Raw genomic sequence first — 21,422 nt, 5'->3', positions numbered from 1 at the left:
ACTCGAGCAGTCAGATAGAGCCTTGGTTTAATGTCTCAACCAAAGGACTGCAGCTCCAACAATGTTGGGCTGGCTCAGTCTGGTGGTGAAATGTCAGCATAAATCGAAAGTTAAGGTACTGGAGTGAAGCTTGAATCCCTTAACTTCTGACTCAGAAGCAAGAATGGTCTCATTGAGCCAAGCTGGTGCTTGACCACCTTCCTTTCTATGTATTGTGAAAAAAGTAACACAACATAACAATGCATGGAGACTGCAATTTTGGCACTGTTTTATGTCTATTCATAGGTAGCTAGCTATTCACGCACCATGTTTCAGGAGCACAAGGAAGAATAGAAACTGAATAGATCTTTTGTAGCCCTGTGCTTCTAAGCTTTTGGAGTGTTTTGTTACAGTGTGGCTAACCTGAACAGATGATGGGGAAAGAGTTTCTTCTTTTGTCAACTAGGTTTTAAATAGGGATTTGTCCATTCCTGAGCCATCAACTTTTATGGTTGTCCATGGAAAGAACAGAAAGCAGATCCATAATAATGATTTTTGCAGAGGATTTATACCAGCAGTGTTGACTTAATTTACATCAGTTCAGAAAAACACACCATGTTTATTTTGTGACGTCCCTATACAGTTTTACTGCACTGTACTTGCCACACAGTACATTGCTATGTCAGTATTGTTGGCATGGTTATGTCGATACAGGGATAAGATTTTTTTTGAGCATCATGATGATTGGTGACCGTCTCTGGGATTTTATTAAGTTAGGGAATATTAAAGATGTTGCTAAAGTGGTGTTTTATGAGGGGTTCCCATTGCCTTTTGTGAATCCCTTGAAGGGTGCTTCTTGTTGAAATGTTTTCTCTTTTTTGATAGGCAGTGTTGCTACTTTGATTCTACTGAGAAGGATAATCAAGGCAAAGGCCAAAAACAATATAGATGTAGCAGAATCCAGAGAGCTAACTATGGAACTATGAGAAAAGTTCTAAGATTAAGTGGGAAACCAAACTAAAAATACAATATATTTTAAGACTACTTTGAAGAATATGGGAATAAATATATTCCTTTGAGAAAAAGAAACAAATAACAAGGTTGGCACCATAATGGCTGAGTAAAGAGATTCAAAATAACCACGGCCTCAATAAAACTATTTTTAAAAACTGCAAGGAATGAAAAAAAAGCAGGGAGAACTAGAAGTTTTACAAAATTAATTAGGAATAACTGAATTGAGAAGGTACAAGGGATACTAAGACATTTGAAAGATGTTTAGCTTTTAGGTTTTACTGATTAAGCCTGAGCAGAATTTTGTTAATTTATAGGGATAGAATTTTGTTGCCACCTCATTTCTGGTGTGAAACCAATGATGCAGCCACAATGTGTAGTCAATTCAGGAAGCTCGTTACCAGCCCTAAATTGGGAGTCAATGAGAGTCAGAGAGAAAACTCTCCGCTGATTGGAGCACAAAGGGAGATGGTTGTGGTTATTCGAGGTCAGTCATCTCAGCTCCAGGACATCACTGCAGGAGTTCCTCAGGGTAGTGTCCTCTGTCCAACCATCCTCAGTTGCTTCATGAATGACCTTCCTTCCATCATAAGGTCAGAAGTGGGAATGTTTGCTGATGATTGCACAGTGTTCAGCACCATTCATGACTCCTCACATACTGAAGCAATCCATGTCCAAATGCAGCAAGACCTGGACAATATCCAGGCTTGGGCTGACAAGTGGCAAGTAACAGTTGCACCACAAGTGTCAGGCAATGACTATCTCCAGCAAGAGAGAATCCAACCATCGCCCCATGATGTTCAATGGCCTTACCATCACTGAATCCCCCACTATCAACATCCTGGGGGTTACCATTGACCAGAAACTGAACTGTACCAGCCATATAAATACTGTGGCTGCAAGAGCAGGTCAGACGCTAGGAATCGTGCGACGAGTAACTCACCCCCTGTCTCTCCAAAGCCTGTCCACCATCTACAAGGCACAAGTCAGGAGTGTGATGGAATACTCCCCACTTGCCTGGATGAGTGCAGCTCCCACAACACTGAAAAAGCTGGACACCGTCCAGGACAAAGCAGTCCGCTTGATTGGCACCACATCCACAAACATTCACTCCCTCCACCACCAACGCACATTAGCAGCAGTGTGTACCATCTACAAATGCACTGCAGGAATTCACCAAGGCTCCTTTGACAGCACCTTCCAAACCCACGACCACGACCATCTAGAAGGACAAGAGCAGCAGATAGATGGGAACACCACCGCCGAGAGGTTCCCCATCCTGACTTGGAAATATATCGCCATTCCTTCACTGTCGCTGGGTCAAAATCCTGGAACTCCATTCCTAACAGCACTGTGGGTGTACCTACACCACATGGACTGCAGCGGCTCAAGAAGGCAGCTCACCACCACCTTCACAAGGGCAACAAGGGATGGGCAATAAATGCTGGCCCAGCCAGCGAAGCTCACATTCCATGAATGAATTAAAAAAAATGGCTCCTTGAGTCTGCTCTGCCATTCAGTATGGTCATGGCTGATATTCTGCCTCAACTCCACTTTTCTGACTGCTCCCCATATCCCTTGATTCCCTGAGAGACCAAAACCTGTCTATTGCAGCCTTCAATATATTCAGTGATAGAGCATCCACAACCCTTTGGGGTAGAGCATTCCATAGATTCACACATCTTTGAGTGAAGAAATTTCCCCTGATCTCAGTCCTATATGATCAGCCCCTTAATCATGAGACAATGTCCCCAAATTCTAGATTCCCCAACCAAGAAAACAACCCCTCCGTGTCTATCCTGTTAAACCCCTTCAGAATCTTTTATGTTGCAATGATATCACCTCTCATTCTTCAAAACTCCAGAGAGTATAAGCCCAATTTACTTTCATCATTGGACAACCATCCCACCCCAGAAACTAATCTAATAAACCTTTGCTGAACTGCCTCCAATACAAGTATATCCTTTATTCAACATGGAGACCAAAACTGTACACAGCACTCCAGGTCTAGTCTCACCAAAACCCTATAAAATTGTAGCAGGACTTCAAAGCCCTGTAAAATTTTTGCAAGAGTTGAGAGTGAGGAAGTTCAGTGGGAGCAGGCCAACAAAAGCCTACGCTCCTGCTCCTTCAGGCTCTACCAGATTTATTCTTAAAAATTACTAAAACTTAGCTTTTCAGTAACAGCTGGCTCCCGGGTCATGGTTGAGCTAGGTGATGTATTTTCTCAGCTATCTGAGGTAACGAGAGGTTCCAAAACTGTCTTCAGGCCCCTCATTTATATACATTAGGAGCCTGCTCTTTTCTTAAGTTCCTTAGTTCCTATCTTCACAGTACATTGCAGGTATGATTTTATTATTTATCTTTGCTAATACTCAACTATTATGATGAAGTTGCCCATACAAATATGAATATTCAGAGGGAAAGTGACCTGTTTAAAATAGAATTGTGATTTTCCACTTCCTGGATGATACAAGAGACAGGAAGACCACCATAATATATTTTCTGTTTCAGTTATCTTTTACCATCAATGTTCCATACTTCCATATAATAATTCTAATGCCTCGTAGCTCAGTGTAATTCTTTTTTTAATTTCAAAACTCCAAAACAGTCTGTTATGTTGTATGTGTGATTATTTTTCTGTCTTGCCCCTCTCCTGAAGAGAGATGGGTAGATACGATGGGAGGTGAAATTGATTTCTTCCTGGGCATTCATTTCCTTCCAGTACAGTACCCAAGTGATCATTATTTATGTGCAAGCCTTAAATATGATTGTAGGCAGGCTGTTTTACCATAGGAGCAAAACATGATCCTGTCCTCGTGACATCAACAAACATATATTCCAAGCACGGTTCAAGGCTGTGAACAGAAGTTTGAAATCTGGACATTTACCTTCCATCACCCCAAGAGTGACTTTTTTTAATTCAATCAAGGCTTCGCTGGCTAGGCCACATTTATTGTCCATTCCTAATTACACATTTCTCTACCTTTTCTATAGTTCACAGTCATCCTTACCTTTTGTTTCAGTTCAAGTAAACATTTTTCTCACTGTTCCTTTGCAAATCATGCCAGCACTCCCTTTTCACCTCTTCAATTTATGCTGGCACTCTATTTGCCTCTTTCCCTCATATTGGCACTCCTTTCCCCTTTCCTGTCATAGCTAATACATACATATGTATAACAAGAGTTAACTTGTTTGGATTTTGTTTAATTTGGTGAGAGCCCATGCTGGGATAGATTGTGTATATGCTTGGAAGAGCAAAATTTTTGGGAAGACTCACATTTCTGACTTGGTTATGCATGTGAACTCTAATTTGTTTTCTCTTCCCCCTATTTTTGTTTTTGACTACATTTTTAATAATTCTTTTAATAATACTAAGCTAATGTAAATGAAGAAGTTGGGGAATTTGCAGAACTTTAGATAATCTATTACTTTGGTCTTTGTTACAAAAGTCTATAGTTTAAAAGGCTTTTTTTAAAAAAAAGCTGAATGCAATTCTTTATTTCTTTTCCAGTTTTGGCAATGTGCTGGAGATCCACAATGGCTATTTTGCATGGGATAGCAATTCTGACAGATGTATCCTTCAGGATATCTCAGTAAAAATTTCCAAAAGCAAAGTTACAGTTATTATAGGCAAGGTAAGATTTATATCTAATATGTAGGGTAACAACAATATAATTGACATTTTTATGGTGTTTGTCATGTAAAATAACATATGAAACTTCTTTACAACTAGAGGTTGACACCAACGAAAAGGTAAACACATATTGGTGGGTGTGGGGAAGACATGATTGACAGATACAACAATTAGAATTTTTTTAAAAATAATAGGATTTGATAGAGTGGATTCAACAGTTATTTCCTCTTGGGGGAATCCAGGACACAAGGGCACAATTTCAAATTAGAGCTAGGCCATTCAGGAGTGAAACAGTAAGTACATTATTACACAAAGCATAGCAGAAATCTAGAATTCTATCCCCCCAAAAAGCCGGATTAAATTGAATTTACAAGACTGAGTTTAATAGATTTTTCTAATGTAAGGTTATTAAGGGATATGGATCAAAGACAGATAAATGAAGTCAAGGTTCAGATCAGCTAAGATCTAATTAATTGACGGAAGCAGGCTTGAAGGGCTGAGTGGTCTACTCCTATTTCAATATTCCTGTGCCTGGATAGATCAGCTGTTAATCAGTCCTTGAAGGTAGTTCTGGCAAAGCAAGGTACTTTTGAAAGATTGCTTCAGGAGGAGAAGATATAATGACAGAAATGTTAGATTCTTATAGTAGAATGGGGGAGGTGGGGGGGGGGGGGGTGGCAAAGAAATAAATAGTAATTTGAGGTGGAGGTATGTAGGGTAAGAGTGAGAAAATCTGGCTGGAATGGATCTTCCAAATTGGTCAGGACAAAGTTGTGGTGGGACCTAAAATTAGGACCTTGAAACAGATTCACTGAAGCACAGGGAAGCTGCAAAATTTGGTGAGGATAGGAGCATTGGCTATGACTGAGATACAGAGTTCTGGGATAGCTAAAAGTGTAAATATGTGCTACATTAATCTATTAATATATGCTTTATTACAATAGCATTAACAGAGCTCCTTTGATAAGTCTGGAGAAAGAAGCATGCAGAATGGTAACTCATTTTTCTAAGTAAGGTCATTGTTGCAAGCCTTTAGTTGTTGAATGATTTAACCCAGTATTATTCTGTGAGGAAAAGTTAGGTAAGTTTCTATAATTATTTTAAATGGATGCCACCCATGATCCTTGGAGAATTTATTGAAAACAGACTGCATTTTTTCTTATGACGAAGAGTCATATGGACTCGAAACGTTAACTGTGTTCCTCTCCGCAGATGCTGTCAGACCTGCTGAGTTTTTTCAGCTATTTTTGTTTTTGTTGCATTTTTTCTTAGTTGAATTTCAAAAAGGTAAAGACCTCTCCCAAATTTATCAGACCTGTAGTTTTGCAACAGAACCAACCAGTTATGATACTGGCTTGCAGGATTATGTGGAGCTGAATGGAAAGAGTCCAGCCCCAATGGTAGGTCTTCCCTACAATGTCCCATCAATGGACCAGGCTGACTGATCTATTTTATAGAGTAAGGGTTCTCAACTGGGAGGTCCACATCCAGATTTCAAAGGGTCCCACCAGTGGCTCCCTATCTCCACTGCACAGACAGTTTAAAGTCAGTTTAATGAAAATCCACAAAGGTTATAGTATCCAGGGCACAGGAGGTATACTTTTCAGCCTCAAGTAACTGATCAACACCAGCACAGTACCATAATGGTCTCCGGCTCCAGCCCCACAAAAGATGTGAAGAACTAGAAACTTGGCCCCATGATATTCAGTCCAGCATTGTGTTGTCAAGGAGATGCCTTCCAGTCTCAGTAGTGCATGCCGGTCGACTTCTTGGTAAGGGACAATAGGAGAAGTGAGAACTGGTCCGGTCGTCAACACCATTGGTCTCATCAGTGCTCTGTCAGCTTCAGTGACAGTTTACCAACCACAAAGTGACAGTCTACTAACTTAAGAATAACTGAGCCGGGATGAATATTGAGCACGGCATGCACATATGCTTGTCAAGGTTACCTCCATGTCTTGTCACCAGCAAGAGGTTTCATATTAAGTAAGTAGAAGAAAACAAATATATGTTTGATCGCATAACTTTTTTTAAAAAACAATTAAAATACTTGTATTGCATTGCAAGGGTCTGTGAAATATTTATAATATGGGAGGGGGATCTCAGAAACAAAAGATTAAGAACTCCTGGTATAAAACATTATCGAGTACTGCAGGAACTTGTCTCAGACACCTGATTATTGAGTCTACCATGGAAGATTGATGAGGTTCTAATGGAGCCAACATGAATGATGAAGACCATGTTTCCCTCTGTGCATATATGTCTAATCTATCCTACTAATTTTCCTCTGCATTAGTAGATCAGATCAGTCTGACATAATACCAGATATATAATTAAATAATCTTGCCTGTCAATGGTTTAAAGAGGGGGACCAAAATAGGAGGAGGAAAATAAATAGAGAATAAATTAACTTGCACTAACATCCATTAACTTCTTTAACTTTGTGGGCCATAAGGGAACTTTGAATAACCCAGCCTCCAGCTCTGTTTCATAAAGGTTCTGGGGTATGTCCTACTTTACTGTATGTATTTATAGCCTTCCTGGGCTAAAAATCTCTACTTGCATTTTATATGCTGTTAATATCATGTTGTTGTTTGGTCAGGAAAACTAAACTCAATGTGTGTGTGTTTCCATGCATTTCAGAGCTCTGCTTACTGGCATTTGGGTGAAGGTATATTTTTAATTTTGGTAAATGCTGAATAGTCAGTCAACCTTTTGGTGCGTGTGAATTATTTAAAATTAAGTTGAAATCACTTCATAGCAGTTGCAGCTACATTGCAGTCCCTTAATTCCCATGCTATACACTATGGCTTTTACATTGTTCTACAATATTCACATTTTTTTTAAATGTCAAAATGATTGTTTTGATCTTCATAATTCTAAGGTGACTTTACACAGAAATATTTGAGTTATCTATCATTTTAACTAAATAATTCTAACCAAGTAAGGCCAACAATACAATCCTGGAAGATAATTTTCTCAAGAACACTCTTTTTATCCAATAATCAGAATTGAGCAAATCGAGTAGGTTGTAGTATGATAACTGGGCTAATAAACTGAATTAGAATTGCTTTTTGATTTATGAGTGAAGCAGATTTGGTATCCCAGTAGTCAGATTATGTTCAATTTCATCATTCCCTGGTGTCAGGAAGATCAAATTCCTCTGGATGCAAAATCTACTTTTTGTGAGATAGTGAACTTGTTATCCAACCACCGGGTTGTAAAGATCTACAAATCAGTTATTTTGTGTCTCTCAATTGTACATTTTTTCAGAAACTCATCTGTCTTAAATGTCTTCACTCGTTAATGTTCTACTTGCCACCAATGTAATTTCCAATTCCCAGCGGACAAGTTGGGCAGAATTTTATTTGAACCAAACCGTTCACAGCAGAGGGTGGCGGAGAACATCCAGAACCCAATTGTTGGCTTTGCTATGGCTGTTTAACGTAGCCACTACATTAGCATCCCACTTCTGGGATTCTTGACCAATCATAGTGCGGGTTTGATGATTGCACCCGTCAATGAAAATGGACCTGTTAGGAGTCAGAATTGCTGTATCCAACATTCTCAAGTAAGAAAAAGTCCAAGGGACGGATGCTCCCTCGATGGTAAACTAGAAAGGTTAAAGATAGTATCAAATTCAAAGAAAAGGCATGTAATTGTGTAAAGCTAGGTGGAAGGCCTGAAGGTTGGACAGACTATAAGGAACAACAAAGAATGACTAAAAGACTAATAAGGATGGAAAAATTAGATCATGAGAAAAAGCTAGCCAGAAATATAAAAACGGATAGTAGGAGTTTTTACAAATATTTTAAAAAGAAAAGAGTTAACAAAGTGAGCATTGGTCCTATCGAAAGTGAGTCTGGAGAATTGATAATGGAAAACAAGGGATGGCGGATGAATTGAACAGGTATTTTACATCAGTTTTCACTATAAAGGATACAAGTAACATCCCAGAAGCAGCTATGAACCAGGAAGTGGAAGCGGGGAAGGAAGTCAGGAAAATTACAGTTACCAGAGAAATGGTGCTGAGTAAATTGTTGGAGCTGTGGGCTGACAAGAGCCCAGGTCTTGATGAACCATATCCGAGGGCCTTAAAAAAAGTGTCTAGTGAGATAGTTGGTGCATTGGTTTTAATTTTCTAAAGCTCCCTAGTTTCAGTGAAGGTCCCATTGGATTGGAAAATAGCAAATGTAACTCCTTTATTCAGAAAGGGAGGGAAACAGAAAGTGGGAAATTACAGGCCAGTTAGCTTAACATCTGTCATAGGGAAAACGTTAGAAGCTATTATTAAAGAGTTATTGTAGGGCACTTGGATAAGCTCAAGGTCATCAGGCAGAGTCAACATGGTTTTGTGAAAGGGAAATTATGTTTAACCAACTTATTTGAGTTCCTTGAGCAAGTAACATGTGCTGTGGATAAAGGGGATCGGTGGATGTACTGTACGTAGATTTCCAGAAGGCATTTGATAAAGTGCCAAATCAAAGGTTTTGCAGAAAATAAAAGCTCATGGTTTGGGGATAACATATTGGCATGGATAGAAGATTGGCTTGCTAACAGGAAGCAGACAGTCGGCATAAATGGATCTTTTTCAGGTTGGCAAGATGTAATGAGTGGCATGCCACAGGGATCAGTGCTGGGACCTCAACTGTTTACAGTTTATATAAGTGACTTGGATGAAGGAATTGAAGGGATGGTTGCAAAATTTGCTGATGACGTAAGGATAAGTAGGAAAGTAAGTTGTAAAGAGGACATAAGGAGGCTATGAACAGATATAGATAGGTTAAGTGAGTAGGCAAAAACCTGGCAGATGGAGTATAATGTGGGAAAATGTGAAATTGTCCATTTTGGCAGGAAGAATAAAAGAGAAGCATATTATCTAAATGGTGAGAGATTGCAGAGCTCTGAGATTCAGAGGGATCTGGGTGTCCTCGTGCATGAATCATAAAAGGTTAGTATACAAGTACAACAAGTAATTAGGAAAGCTAATGGAATGTTATCATTTATTGCCTGGGGAATTGAATACAAAAGTAGGGAGGTTATGCTTCTGTTGTACAGGGCACTAGTGAGACCACATTTGGAGTACTGTGTACAGTATTGGTCACCTTATTTAAGGAAAGATGTAAATGCATTGGAAGCAGTTCAGAGAAGGTTTACCAGACTAATACCTGGAATGGGTGGGCTGTCTTAAATGCTGGAGGTGCACAGGGGATGCTATTATGTGATGAAACCCTTCATCAGTGAACAATGATGCAGTCCAGTAATTACATGATTCATTATCACAAATAATTTTCAGACGTCTTTTATACACAGTCACAGAATCGCAACTGCACAGAAGGCCATTTGGCCCATCATGTCTGTGCTGGCTCTCCAAATGAGCATTATGACCTAGTGCCGTTGCCCTGCCTTTTCCCCATACCCTTGCACGTTGTTTCTATTCAAATAATCATCTAATGACCTCTTGAATGCCTTGATTGAACCTGCCTCCACCACACTTCCAGACAGTGCATTCCAGACCTGAACCACTCATTGTGTGAAAAAGTTTTTTCTCACATCACTCTTGCTCCTTTTGCAGGTCACTTTAAATCTGTGCACTTTCATTCTTGGTCCTTTATGAGTGGGAACAGCTTCTCCCTATCTACTCTGTCCAGCCCCCTTATGATTTTGAACATCTCTTTCAAATCACCTCTCAGCCTCCTTCTCTCCAAGAAGAACAGCCCTAACCTTTCCAATCTATCCTCATAGCTGAAGTTTCTCATCCCTGGAACCATTCTTGTGAACCTCTTCTGCACCCTCTCCAATGTGCTCACATCCTCCCTATAATATGGTGCCCAGAACTTTACACAATATTCCGGCTGAGGCCTAACGAATGTCTTATATAAAATCAGCATAACCTCCCAGCCCTTGTACTCTCTGCCTCTATTAAAAAAGCCAAGGATATTATATGCTTTATTACCTGCTATCTCCAACTGTCCTGCAACCTTCAATGATCTATGCTTATCCTAAAATGTACAATACAATGATCGCTGTAAAGGATGACATCAGAGGTCAAGCCACGGTGCACAAAGGCTCTTCTTCAAACATAGGAAAAAAAAACAACCTGCATACACCATAATTTGCAGTTGCAAGTCACGCATATACATGTTCATTCTAATCTGTCCCACTTTCGTCTGTTCCCGTACACACATTGCACACATAATCATTAAAGCGTTCAGGGCTTCTCGTGGTACACATGTGAGTTGTTATTGGCTGTTTGTCCTGGAGTGATGTTGCCCCATGGCAACCAGATTGCATGGGCCTCTCTCCAAGCAGAGGTGTTTAGTATGACTTCATCACCCATCTTTCCAGAATGTTCTGTTTCACCTTAAGTTAAAAGAGACATTTTAAAACATAACTGACTTGTAAAGTCCAATGTTTATAGCAACTGACTGTTAAAGCCAGAATTTAAGATTAAAGACTGAATTAATTAATCACATTTTAAATGATTAACCCGACAACTCAGTGAGGGGTTTCCCTTTCTCCTTGGATATGCCCTAGTGAAACCCACCACTTGTCACTTAAAATTATGTTTGTTCTGCCTTTTTTATAATTGTTTTTTTCATTTTATATTGTTTTTTATTGCATATCAGAGTAGAAATTAGACACAGTTGAGCTGTTCCCTCCCACAAAACCTGTACCTCCATGTGTAACATCTTATAATGCTTGATGAACTCTCATTGCTCACCTCATGTTGATATATATACCAGATGGCAGATGTAAGATCAATTAAAGGAAAAGGTATTTTGGTCTTGGAAATTATCACATCTTAGGCACAAGTAGTTTACATTAAAAACTTTTGAAAAAGATTGACCCCACTATATAAATTCTCTAAGGATTAATATGAATTATGGACAGCTCCTCCTCGTTAACATTTTAATATATGTGGACATTTTCCTTTTAAACATTTTATTAATGTTTTAAAAATGTTACAGCAGAGATATGGAACCTAGATTCCTATTTTTTGTATCAAAAATTGTGTTGATTAAGCTGAAGAATGTCAGTGCTATGTGTGGAGCCCTTGCATTTTAGGTGTCCCAGTGTTAGTATAAAGTCCTTCTAGTTTTTGTGCAAAACTACCAAATATAGAATAAAAGTCTGCCAAAAGAATACACTTCATCCTAAACCTCAGCTAAAGCTCTATTGCATCAGTTTGAATTCTTCCATTTGATATATACCACATGTAGCTTATTCCCTCAAAACGCTGACAATTCAAAATGTCATAAGCTTGTGATGAGGTGGGAAAAAGCTTCAGTACATGAAAGCCTGAAGTGAGAAAATATAAACATTGAAAACACAAATTGGGGGTGTCTTTCTTGGAGGTGAGAGGTTTGCTATTTGGAAAGTGTTGCATTTTTACATTGAAAATTTAAGCAATTCTGTACTTATCAAAGGGTTTAAAATAAAAATAACAAATACAGAGATAGTTGGATTTTCAAAACATCAACATCAACTAATCAGAAATGTGTTCAGGAAGTACCTCATCAGTCATTCTTTCATATTTACCCCCTACATCCGCATCTACACAGTAGTGCATAGGGGCACTCGATTTGCACCAGACCTAGTTAACAAAAACACAGGCCTGGATTTTCGCATGCAAGCCGGGTGCGCAGAATCGGTAAATTTTCTGGCTTGCCGCACCCACCCCAGAGAAAAGTGCCCCAAATCGTGGACCATCATTCCAGGGGGTGTGGTGGGGTACAGGTACGGGATGATGTCAGGGCAGGTTGAAAGGCCTGCCTTGGCTCTCTCGGTCTTCATCCAGTTGTTTTCTTAAATGACAGGCCCTCTAGGCCTCACCCCTCACATCCAATCCCTTGTCTGTACATGCTAACCCATGCCTCCATCAACTCCCATGGCCCCCTATAGCCTGTATTGCAACTTAGTTGCCAACCTTATGCTCTCAATCCATCGCGATGGCCCCCACCCATCCCCATGGCCCCTTAAAGCCCCTATGGCAACTCACCCAGTATCCACCAATGGCAAACTTCAGGAGTCATGCTGAAATGGAATAAAATAAAGTTCTAAATGAATATTACAGACTTTGCTGTATAAAAAGTTCTCATTCATGAAAGCCCATTCAATACATTTAAATCCCCTCAAATACTTAACGCCTTATAAAAACAAACATTTTTGTTCATAACCCAACATTAAAGACTGGTTATTAAAGGATTAGCTATTTGAGCTGTCAATCAAACCGTGAACTTACAGCTCCCCCTGGGATAACGATAGATTGTGAAAAATAGTCAAACAGTAATAATGCTATAATGGTAACACGTAGTTTTACGTCAACAAACAACTATTGACAATGCAAGTATGGATTTTTTCCAACTCACAGACACAGGCAGACAGTTTTATGTAATTTTTAAAGGGCAGAATATGTAAATAATTTGATAACTTGATAGGTCTGTAGATTTTATCCACCCTTCACAAGCATTTATCTCTACTCTTAAAGTTCATAACTCATGCACTGTGGTATAAGGCCATTGCTCCAGTGAAAATGGGGCCTGTTTGAACTCATGCCCGAGTACAATGGCCCTACTGTGTTTGAGTTTCCCTGATGTGTGAATCACATCCTGTTCCCATTTCCCTTCTGGCAAAAATAGGATCTGTCGGAAATAGGGGTAGGACTTCTGTATCCTGGTCCTGCCCATCACTTTTAAAGATCCCCAGGGTCTCCACGACTCCAAATAAATCTAGGTCATAGTATTCCATTCATTTCCCAATCTTTTCAAGGATACTGTTTCACCATGAACTCTCCTGGTTTATACTGATCCTGTTGTCTCTTATCATCTATTCCATTTCTCCCTTTCACTCCCTTGCTTTGTAATCAATCTTATGTTGATATTTATTCCCCAGTTAATGCTGGAAATCTTTCCCTGTTTCTCACCTTCCCACCCCCTCATATTTAATGCTGAGAATCTTCCCTCCTCCTCCATACATAGTGGCAGTCTTAATTCTCGCCTCTACATTCCTGAGAGGTGAGAAGTTGGTTAGAGTTTTTTCTCCTGTGGTACCATCCTAGAGCCTGATGAATGAACATTTGGCTGAGGTACCAAATGATTGCCAACAACCAAGTAATAATAACGTTGAAAGATGCAGCATCAGCAGGAAAACAGGCAATAAAATTTTTTAAAAAAGCAAAACATTATGCTGGAAATCTGAAAATGCTTAAAGTACTCAGTAGGTCTGGCATTTAGGTCAGTAGCATTCATGCTACACAAGTGCCAATCAATGACCATCTCCAACAAGAGACAACCCAAGCCTTCTTCCCTTGACGTTCAATAGCATTACCACCACTGAACCTTGCTCTATCAACATCTTGTGGATTGCCTTTGACCAGCTTTGATCTGGACCAGCCACGTAAACACTGTGCTTCAAGGGCAGGTCAGAGCTGGGAATTCTGGAGTGATTAACTCACCTCCTGACTCCCCAAAGCCTACCCATCATTTACAAGGCACAAATCAAGAGTGTGATGTAATACTTTCCACTTGCCTGAATGAGCATAGCTCCAACAACACTCGAGCACCATCAGGGCAAAGCAGATCACTGATCAGCAACCATCTACCAACTTAAACATTCACTCTGTTACGATAATTTATGGGGTACAACTCGTTTGACCCAATGTTATAACTATTCAATAAATCCCAATTGTGAATTATCTGATAAATCATTTAGTGCGCACTAGACTCAAACATCAGGCAAGACTGAGCGCTTCAGATGGTAAACTCAAAATTAAAAGGTAGAAAGGTAACAAGTTAAAAACATAGAAGACAAAGTTTAAATTAACAGTAAAAGGAAAAAACTTAACAACAACTAAACGGGCTTCTCATGGCTTTCTCAGTTGATCAAGCTGAAGGCACGAAATGATGATAACCCTCTGGTCCTTCGTGGACAGTAGATCTTTCAGAATTCCACCTAGGACACTCAGGACGTGGATAGGATGCTAACAAAGCTTCATTTTATCCCCTCAACTTGTATTTTCTTATCTCAAACTAGCCTGTCAAACAATAATTGATTAACTTAACTGTCCGCTTACTTACAATTGGTTTCTAATATATGAACACCTTCCCATACAGTAATACAATGGGGCTACTCAGAATGTTTCAGTATCTGATTTTTGTATGATACTTGAATAATGCCTTATTCATTACTCATCTTAATGTGACCCCCCAAGGTCATGAAGGCTTCGACTTAGCACATCTCATCTTTCTAGACTGGCTTGAGAAACATCATTTTGCAATGTACAGTCTCATAATGTATAATTAGTATATTTAAAGTTAAAATTATGTTATTGTAAAACGTTAAGACATTTTTGATGTACAAGCGAGTTGAGGGTTATTGGGTGCAGGCAGGAAAGTGGAATTAAGGCCACAATCAGTTCAGCCATGGTCTTATTGAATAGTGGAGCAGGCTCTATGGGCCAAATAGCCTAATCCTCCTATTCCTTAGTTCTTATGAAATAATAAAGGAAAAAACATCCATGTGGAGAGAAACAATACTGTTTCAAGTTTATGACCTTTCATCAGAACAAACAAACTTGTTGACTAATTTATCCAATTTTTATTCATTTCAGGTTGGAAGTGGAAAAACATCGCTAATATCTGCCATATTAGGAGAAATGACAGCGCTCTCCGGTCATGTGGTGTGGGCATCAGCCAATCAGCCGCTAGCGTATTCTGCACAGACAGCATGGCTGAGGAATGCTTCTTTACAGGATAACATTGTGTTTGAAGAAAGATTTAATGAAGAGCGTTTTCAGACTGTGATCAAAGTCTGTGCTCTTCAGTCAGATATCGATGTTTTACCAGCTGGGCGGTTCACAGAAATTGGTGAAAAGGTAGGTGCACTGATGCAATAATTGCCTAGGCGTAATGTTCATATTTTGTATTAACTTCCTCTTCATTTTTGATGGAATAAGGTTAGAACATTACCTGGAATCTTAAAAATTGGTGTAAGACCAGTCTTTTTTCATAAAATAAATTTTATATGAAAAATATTTAAAAGTTTTTAATTTTGGGTAAAAATGTTTTAGTGGAATTTAAACAAGCTAAAGTTTAGCCTTCCTTTGTGAATTCAGGCTTAATAATTTAATGCATATATCGGATATTTAAAACCAGATCCAACTGCTGGGTAACTATACTACTGACCCTTCAACTAACCACCCCCCCCACCACCCCCACCTCAAACAAATAATGCTTCAGTGGGTTAAGATATTACTATAAACTAATTAGTAGAGCTTTACCCTTGGTGTGTAGCAATTACAACTCAACCTTCTCCATGTTATAACCTTATAAATCATAATTCCTCTGCAATAACTGAGATGGGATCTCAAGCTAGGTTTCTGCATTAAACGAGGGCTGAATCTTCTGAGGAGTTGCATTCATCATCAGATTGCCACTCTGCTCCTATTTAATGTCCTTTAGGGAAGGAAATCTGCCGGCCTTATGGTGAGTGATTTGGAGGGGAACTTCCAGGTGATGGTGTTCCCATCTATCTGTTGCCCTTGTCCTTCTAGATGGCAGTGGTTGAGGGTTTGGAAGGTGCTGTCTAAGGAGCCTTGGTGAATTGCTGCAGTGCATCTTGTAGACGTTAAATACCGTTGCTACTGTGCGTCAGTGGTGGAGGGAGTGAATGTTTGTAGTTCTGGTGCCAATCAAGCGGGCTGCTTTGTCCTGAACAGTGTCAAGCTTCTTTAGTGTTGTGGGAGCTGCACTCATCCAGGCAAGTGGGGAATATTCCAACACACTGTAATAAAAGCAAACTATTGCCGATGCTGGAAATCTGAAACAAACACAGAAAATGCTGGAAAGACTCAGTAGGTCTGACAGCATCTGTGGGGAGCGAAACAGAATTGACGTTTCGACTCTGTATGGTCCTTCTTCAGAGCTACAGAGAAGTAGAAATGTGATGAAATTTACACTGTTTAAGGTGGGTAGAGCAGGTGAAGCTGTACAGAAGGCCAGCGATAGGCAGGGGCAAAGGAAAGATTGACAAAGATATCATGAACAAAAGGACAAAGGGAGCGTTAATGGTAGTGGTAAGGACTGAAAAAGGTGCTGTGGGACATCAGCAGCAGCATAATTGTACTCAAACACAATCTGTAACCTCATGGCCCAGCATATCTCTCACTCTACCATTACCATCAAGCCAGGGGATCAACCTTGGTTCAATAAGCAGTGCAGGAGAGCATGCCAGGAGCAGCACCAGGCATACCTAAGAATGAGGAGTCAACCTGGTTAAGCTACGTGCATGCTATACAGCATAAGCAGCAAGTGATCGACAGAGCTAAAGCGATCCCACAACCAACGGATCAGATCTAAGTTCTACAGTCCTGCCACATCCAGCTGTGAATGGTGGCAGAGAATTAAACAACTTGCTGGAGGAGGAGGCTTCACAAATATCCTCATCCTCAATGATGGGGGAGCCAGCACATCAGTGCAAAAGATAATGCTGAAGCATTTGCAACAATCTTCTTCCAGAAGTGCCAAGTGTATGATCTCCCTCGGCATCCTCCAGAGGTCCCTAGCATCACAGATGCCAGTCTTCAGCCAATTTGATTCACTCCACGTGATATCAAGAAATGGCTGAAGACACTGGATAGTGCAAAGGCTATGGACCCTGACAATATTCCAGTAATAGTATTGAAGACTTGTGCTCCAGAACTTGCTGCACCCCTAGCCAAGCTGTTCCAGTACAGTTACAACACTGGCATCTATCCAGCTATGCAGAAAATTGCCCAGGTATGTCCTGTACACAAAAAGCAGGACAAATCCAACCCGGCCAATTACCGCCCCATCAGTTCATTCTCCATCATCAGTATAGTAATGGAAGGGGTCATCAACGGGGCTATGAGGCGGCACTTGCTTAGCAATAACCTGCTCACTGACGCCCATCTTGGATTCCGTCAGGGCCACTCAGCTTCTGACCTCATTACAGCCTTGGTTCACACATGGACAAAAGAGCTAAACTCCCGAGTTGAGGTGAGAGTGACTGCCCTTGACATAAAGGCTGCAATTGATCAAGCATTGAATCAAGGAACCCTAGCAAAACTGGAGTCAATGGGAATCAGGGGGAAATCTCTATGCTGATTGGAGTCATACCTAGCACAAAAGATGGTAATTGTGTTTGTTGGAGATCAGTCATCTCAGTTCCAGGACATCACTGCAGGAGTTCCTCAGGGTAGTGTCCTCAGCCCAACCATCTTCGTCTGCTTCATCAATGACCTTCCTTCCATCATAAGGTCAGAAGTGGGGATGTTCGCTGATGATTGCACAATGTTCAGCACCATTTGCAACTCCTCAGATACTGAAGCATTCCATGTCCAAATGCAGCACAATATCCAAGCTTGGGCTGACATGTGGCAAATAACATTCATGCCACACAAGTGCCAGACAATCACCATCTCCACAAGAGAGAACCTAACCATTGACCCTTGACGTTCAATAGCACTACCATCACTGAATCCCCTACTATCAACATCCTGGGAGTTACCATTGACTAGAAACTGAAGTGGACTAGCCATATGAATACTGTGGCTACAAGAGCAGGTCAGGGACTAGGAATCCTGCGATGGGTATCTAACCTCCTGACTCCCCAATGCCTGTCCACCATCTACAAGGCAAAATTGGGAGTGTGATGGAATACTCCCACTTGCCTGTTTGAGTGCAGCTTCCGCAACACTCAAAAGCTTGTTAACATCCAGGATAACACAGCCCGAATGATTTGCACCACATCCACAAACATTCACTCCCTCCACTACCAAGGTAGAATGTGTGTCCCGTCTACCGGATGTACTGCAGGAGTTCACCAAGGCTCCTTAGACAGCACCTTCCAAACCCACAGCTACTGCCATCTAGAAGGTCAAGGGTAGCAGATAGATGGGAAGACGTCACCTGGAAGTTCCCCTCCAAGTCACTCACCACCCTGACTTGGAAATATATCACCATTCCTTAACTGTCACTGGGTCAAGATCCTGGAACTCCCTCCCTAACAGCACTGTGGGTATACCTAAACGACATTGACTACAGCGGTTCAAGGAGGCAGCTCACCACCACCTTTTCAAGGGCAACTAGGAGTGGGCATTAAATGCTGGCCCAGCCAGCGAAGCCCACATCCCATGAATTAAAAAAAATTACTTTCCTTGCTCCAGAGCTCCACATTTCTCGTCAGACTTCCAAACCAGGCCTCCTGAGAAGTGAAGAGCGTACAAGCTCCTGAGTCCTTCCTTCATAATACAGAGCATTGGGGGAAACCTGACATTAGGAGGGGTCAGTGTCATAGTTAGGGGTTGGGGGGGTTCAGTCTGGGGATTGGTTAGGTGTTCAGAGGGTCAGGGGGGGTTATTGATAGGTAAGTATTATAGTTACCAAGGAGTTAGAACTGGTTTTAAATCCTTCTAACATTTTCTGGGTAGCTTTTCTGGTAACAAAACCACCTGAAGTCTCTGAATTTAACTCAGTGTTTCGGAGGGTTCCTAATGCAGGGGAATTTCCTAATGGAAGTTGAAACTTCCCGGGCAATTCCCGTGGACTCCTTGTATTGGCACTTCCGAGGGATCCCCCAGCGCTTCTTCCAGGGTACGACCATCCGGAGACCAAAAGATCTGGGCCTATGTGATTTTAAACTGACAATTTATTGTTTAATTTTAACTGCAGTGATGTTTGCTTTTGTTTCACTTCAGATTGCAGAAGAATTACATATTAAAGTATATAGCTTTTTATTTGAAGTTTCACAGAAGTTTTTGAGAGGATAATAAAATCAAAATGATGATGGAGAGATACTTCCCTATTCACTGATTTTCACTTTTACCCATCCCGTCTTCAAGGTGCTGACCTCCCACTAATGAATGGCTTTTTGGCCACTGGTCACCCTTTAGTCTCCTGTCCCAGAAGCCTGAACAGTGAGTGTTGGCAAGCTATTAGACAGCTGTGAAGGAGAGAGGAGAGAAAGGGCAAAGCCAGATCTTTTCCTCATCTAAAATCCTTATACATATCGGGAGCAGAATTTCTAACTAATTTTATCCTCTCCAACTTGGAGGCACTGAGGCATTAGTACATCCATCACTCCGCCACCCACCAACCCCAGATAGCTATCCCAGTGAGATCAGCTAATTTAGAGACTGAGAATCAAACTTGGGTCTATCCTGAGCTATACGGCTAAACACTACGCTGAATGGGCTGAATTTTGCCGTTAGCGAGCAGGGGGCGGCGCCCGCTCGCCGACGCGTAAAAAGACGCGGGATGACATCAGGGGAAACCTGCTTTTGGGAAACCCCTGATGTCATCCCACCCCATTTAAATTTTCAGGAAGGCGGGCCCACAGCAAAATCAGCTGTGCGCCCGCCAACCTGTCAATGCCAACTGAGGCCATTGACAGGATCATTGAAACAATTAAGCCTTAAGGTTGGTGGGCAGGCCAGGAGCCCTGATGAGCAATAGAAAAAACATGAAACCTCATCCACCGGCGGGATGAGGTTCCATGTAGGGAATTAAAAAGTTTAATAATGTTTTAGTGTCAATTATGAACATGTCCCATCTCATGTGACATTGTCACATGAGGGGGACATGTTAAGGATTTTTTTTTTTCTATTTTTAATGTTTTTAGAACTGTCAGCGATCTCCCTGAGGCAGCACTTAGCCTCAGGTTGATGTGCGCTCTTTTGTGCGCGTGCGTGAAGGAGCACACTCTCGCTTTTGGAGAACCCCACCCACACAGGAAGTGCATAGAGCTTCTCGACAGACGTCATTCTGGACCGGCCTTAATTGTGCCCACGCAAAATGGTGGTGGGGCCTGCTTCTCCGGCGAGGATTGGCTCCCCACCCGCCAGAGATTGGGTCGGGCCCGCCCACCCGCCCGGAAGGCAGAAAATTCTGCCCAATAAATTTGCTGTTAGCGAGTGATTAGGGCATCCTCTAATAGGTTTAACATTTATTTCTTCACCAACATTTTCTGTGGTGATTAGAAGGTGACCTGGTTCTTTCACGCTTTGAAGCCAATGTGAAGCAGTGCAAATCTGCTCGCAACTTGTAATGATTAGAATTCATCTGATATTGCTTTCACCTCAAATTGCTTGATATTGCTTTCACCTCAAATTGCTGGCTTATTAGCACATTAATAATGGTGTGCATCATTTAGAAACTATTATATTTCAAGCAAAATTTAGCCTCTTATGTTTTAGTCTGGCCTGTATTGTGTTATTAAAAGTATTAGTTTTGATTTTCTTTCCAGGGTATTAATCTGAGTGGTGGCCAGAAACAGCGTGTTAGTGTTGCACGGGCTCTTTACTCAAGGTATAGATACATTTTTCCAGTTTGTTGATTGTGATGACAGACATTAATTGACAGACTTATCTGATGTTTGATATAAGGGATGATTTCCAAAATTGTGTGCTTCCCTTGAGGAACAGCACCTGTTTGGAAATTGTAGGCCCACAGTGCCTGATTTTCCATCCAGTCATTTAAATAAAAAAAATTATTGAACCTGCGATTTCCAGGGCAACACACCCAGTGCGTGCCACTCTTGATTAGGGAAATCTAATTGAAATCCAAAGAGGATCTATATTAGTACAGCATCACAAGTTGTATAAAAAAAGCTGTATTCTATCATTGTTGTGAAAAGTCATTCACGTTTTTAATAGGATCCCTTGAAAGTTAGTAACTGTCAATAATGCTAACAATAGAACCTATTTATTTTGAGATTTTTGCTTGGACTAAATTGCTCACAAGACTTTTTTTTTCTCTGTGACAGTCACTGTGTG

The 21,422-nt window shown here is 40.8% G+C and overlaps 1 protein-coding gene across 1 annotated transcript in view; it reads left to right on the top strand.

The window, feature by feature from the left end:
* Positions 1–21,422, top strand: part of LOC121279142 (ATP-binding cassette sub-family C member 9-like) — a 292,247-nt gene that overhangs the window by 197,770 nt on the left and 73,055 nt on the right. The window contains exons 15-17 of the mRNA XM_041190116.1: positions 4,505–4,628; positions 15,240–15,503; positions 20,894–20,955. Coding sequence (XP_041046050.1) covers positions 4,505–4,628; positions 15,240–15,503; positions 20,894–20,955 — 450 coding nt within the window. The remainder of the gene's footprint in view (positions 1–4,504; positions 4,629–15,239; positions 15,504–20,893; positions 20,956–21,422) is intronic.

Source organism: Carcharodon carcharias, chromosome 6 (assembly GCF_017639515.1).
Source record: "Carcharodon carcharias isolate sCarCar2 chromosome 6, sCarCar2.pri, whole genome shotgun sequence".
Lineage (NCBI taxonomy): Eukaryota > Metazoa > Chordata > Chondrichthyes > Lamniformes > Lamnidae > Carcharodon > Carcharodon carcharias.
This window is presented reverse-complemented; position numbering and strand designations above follow the sequence as displayed.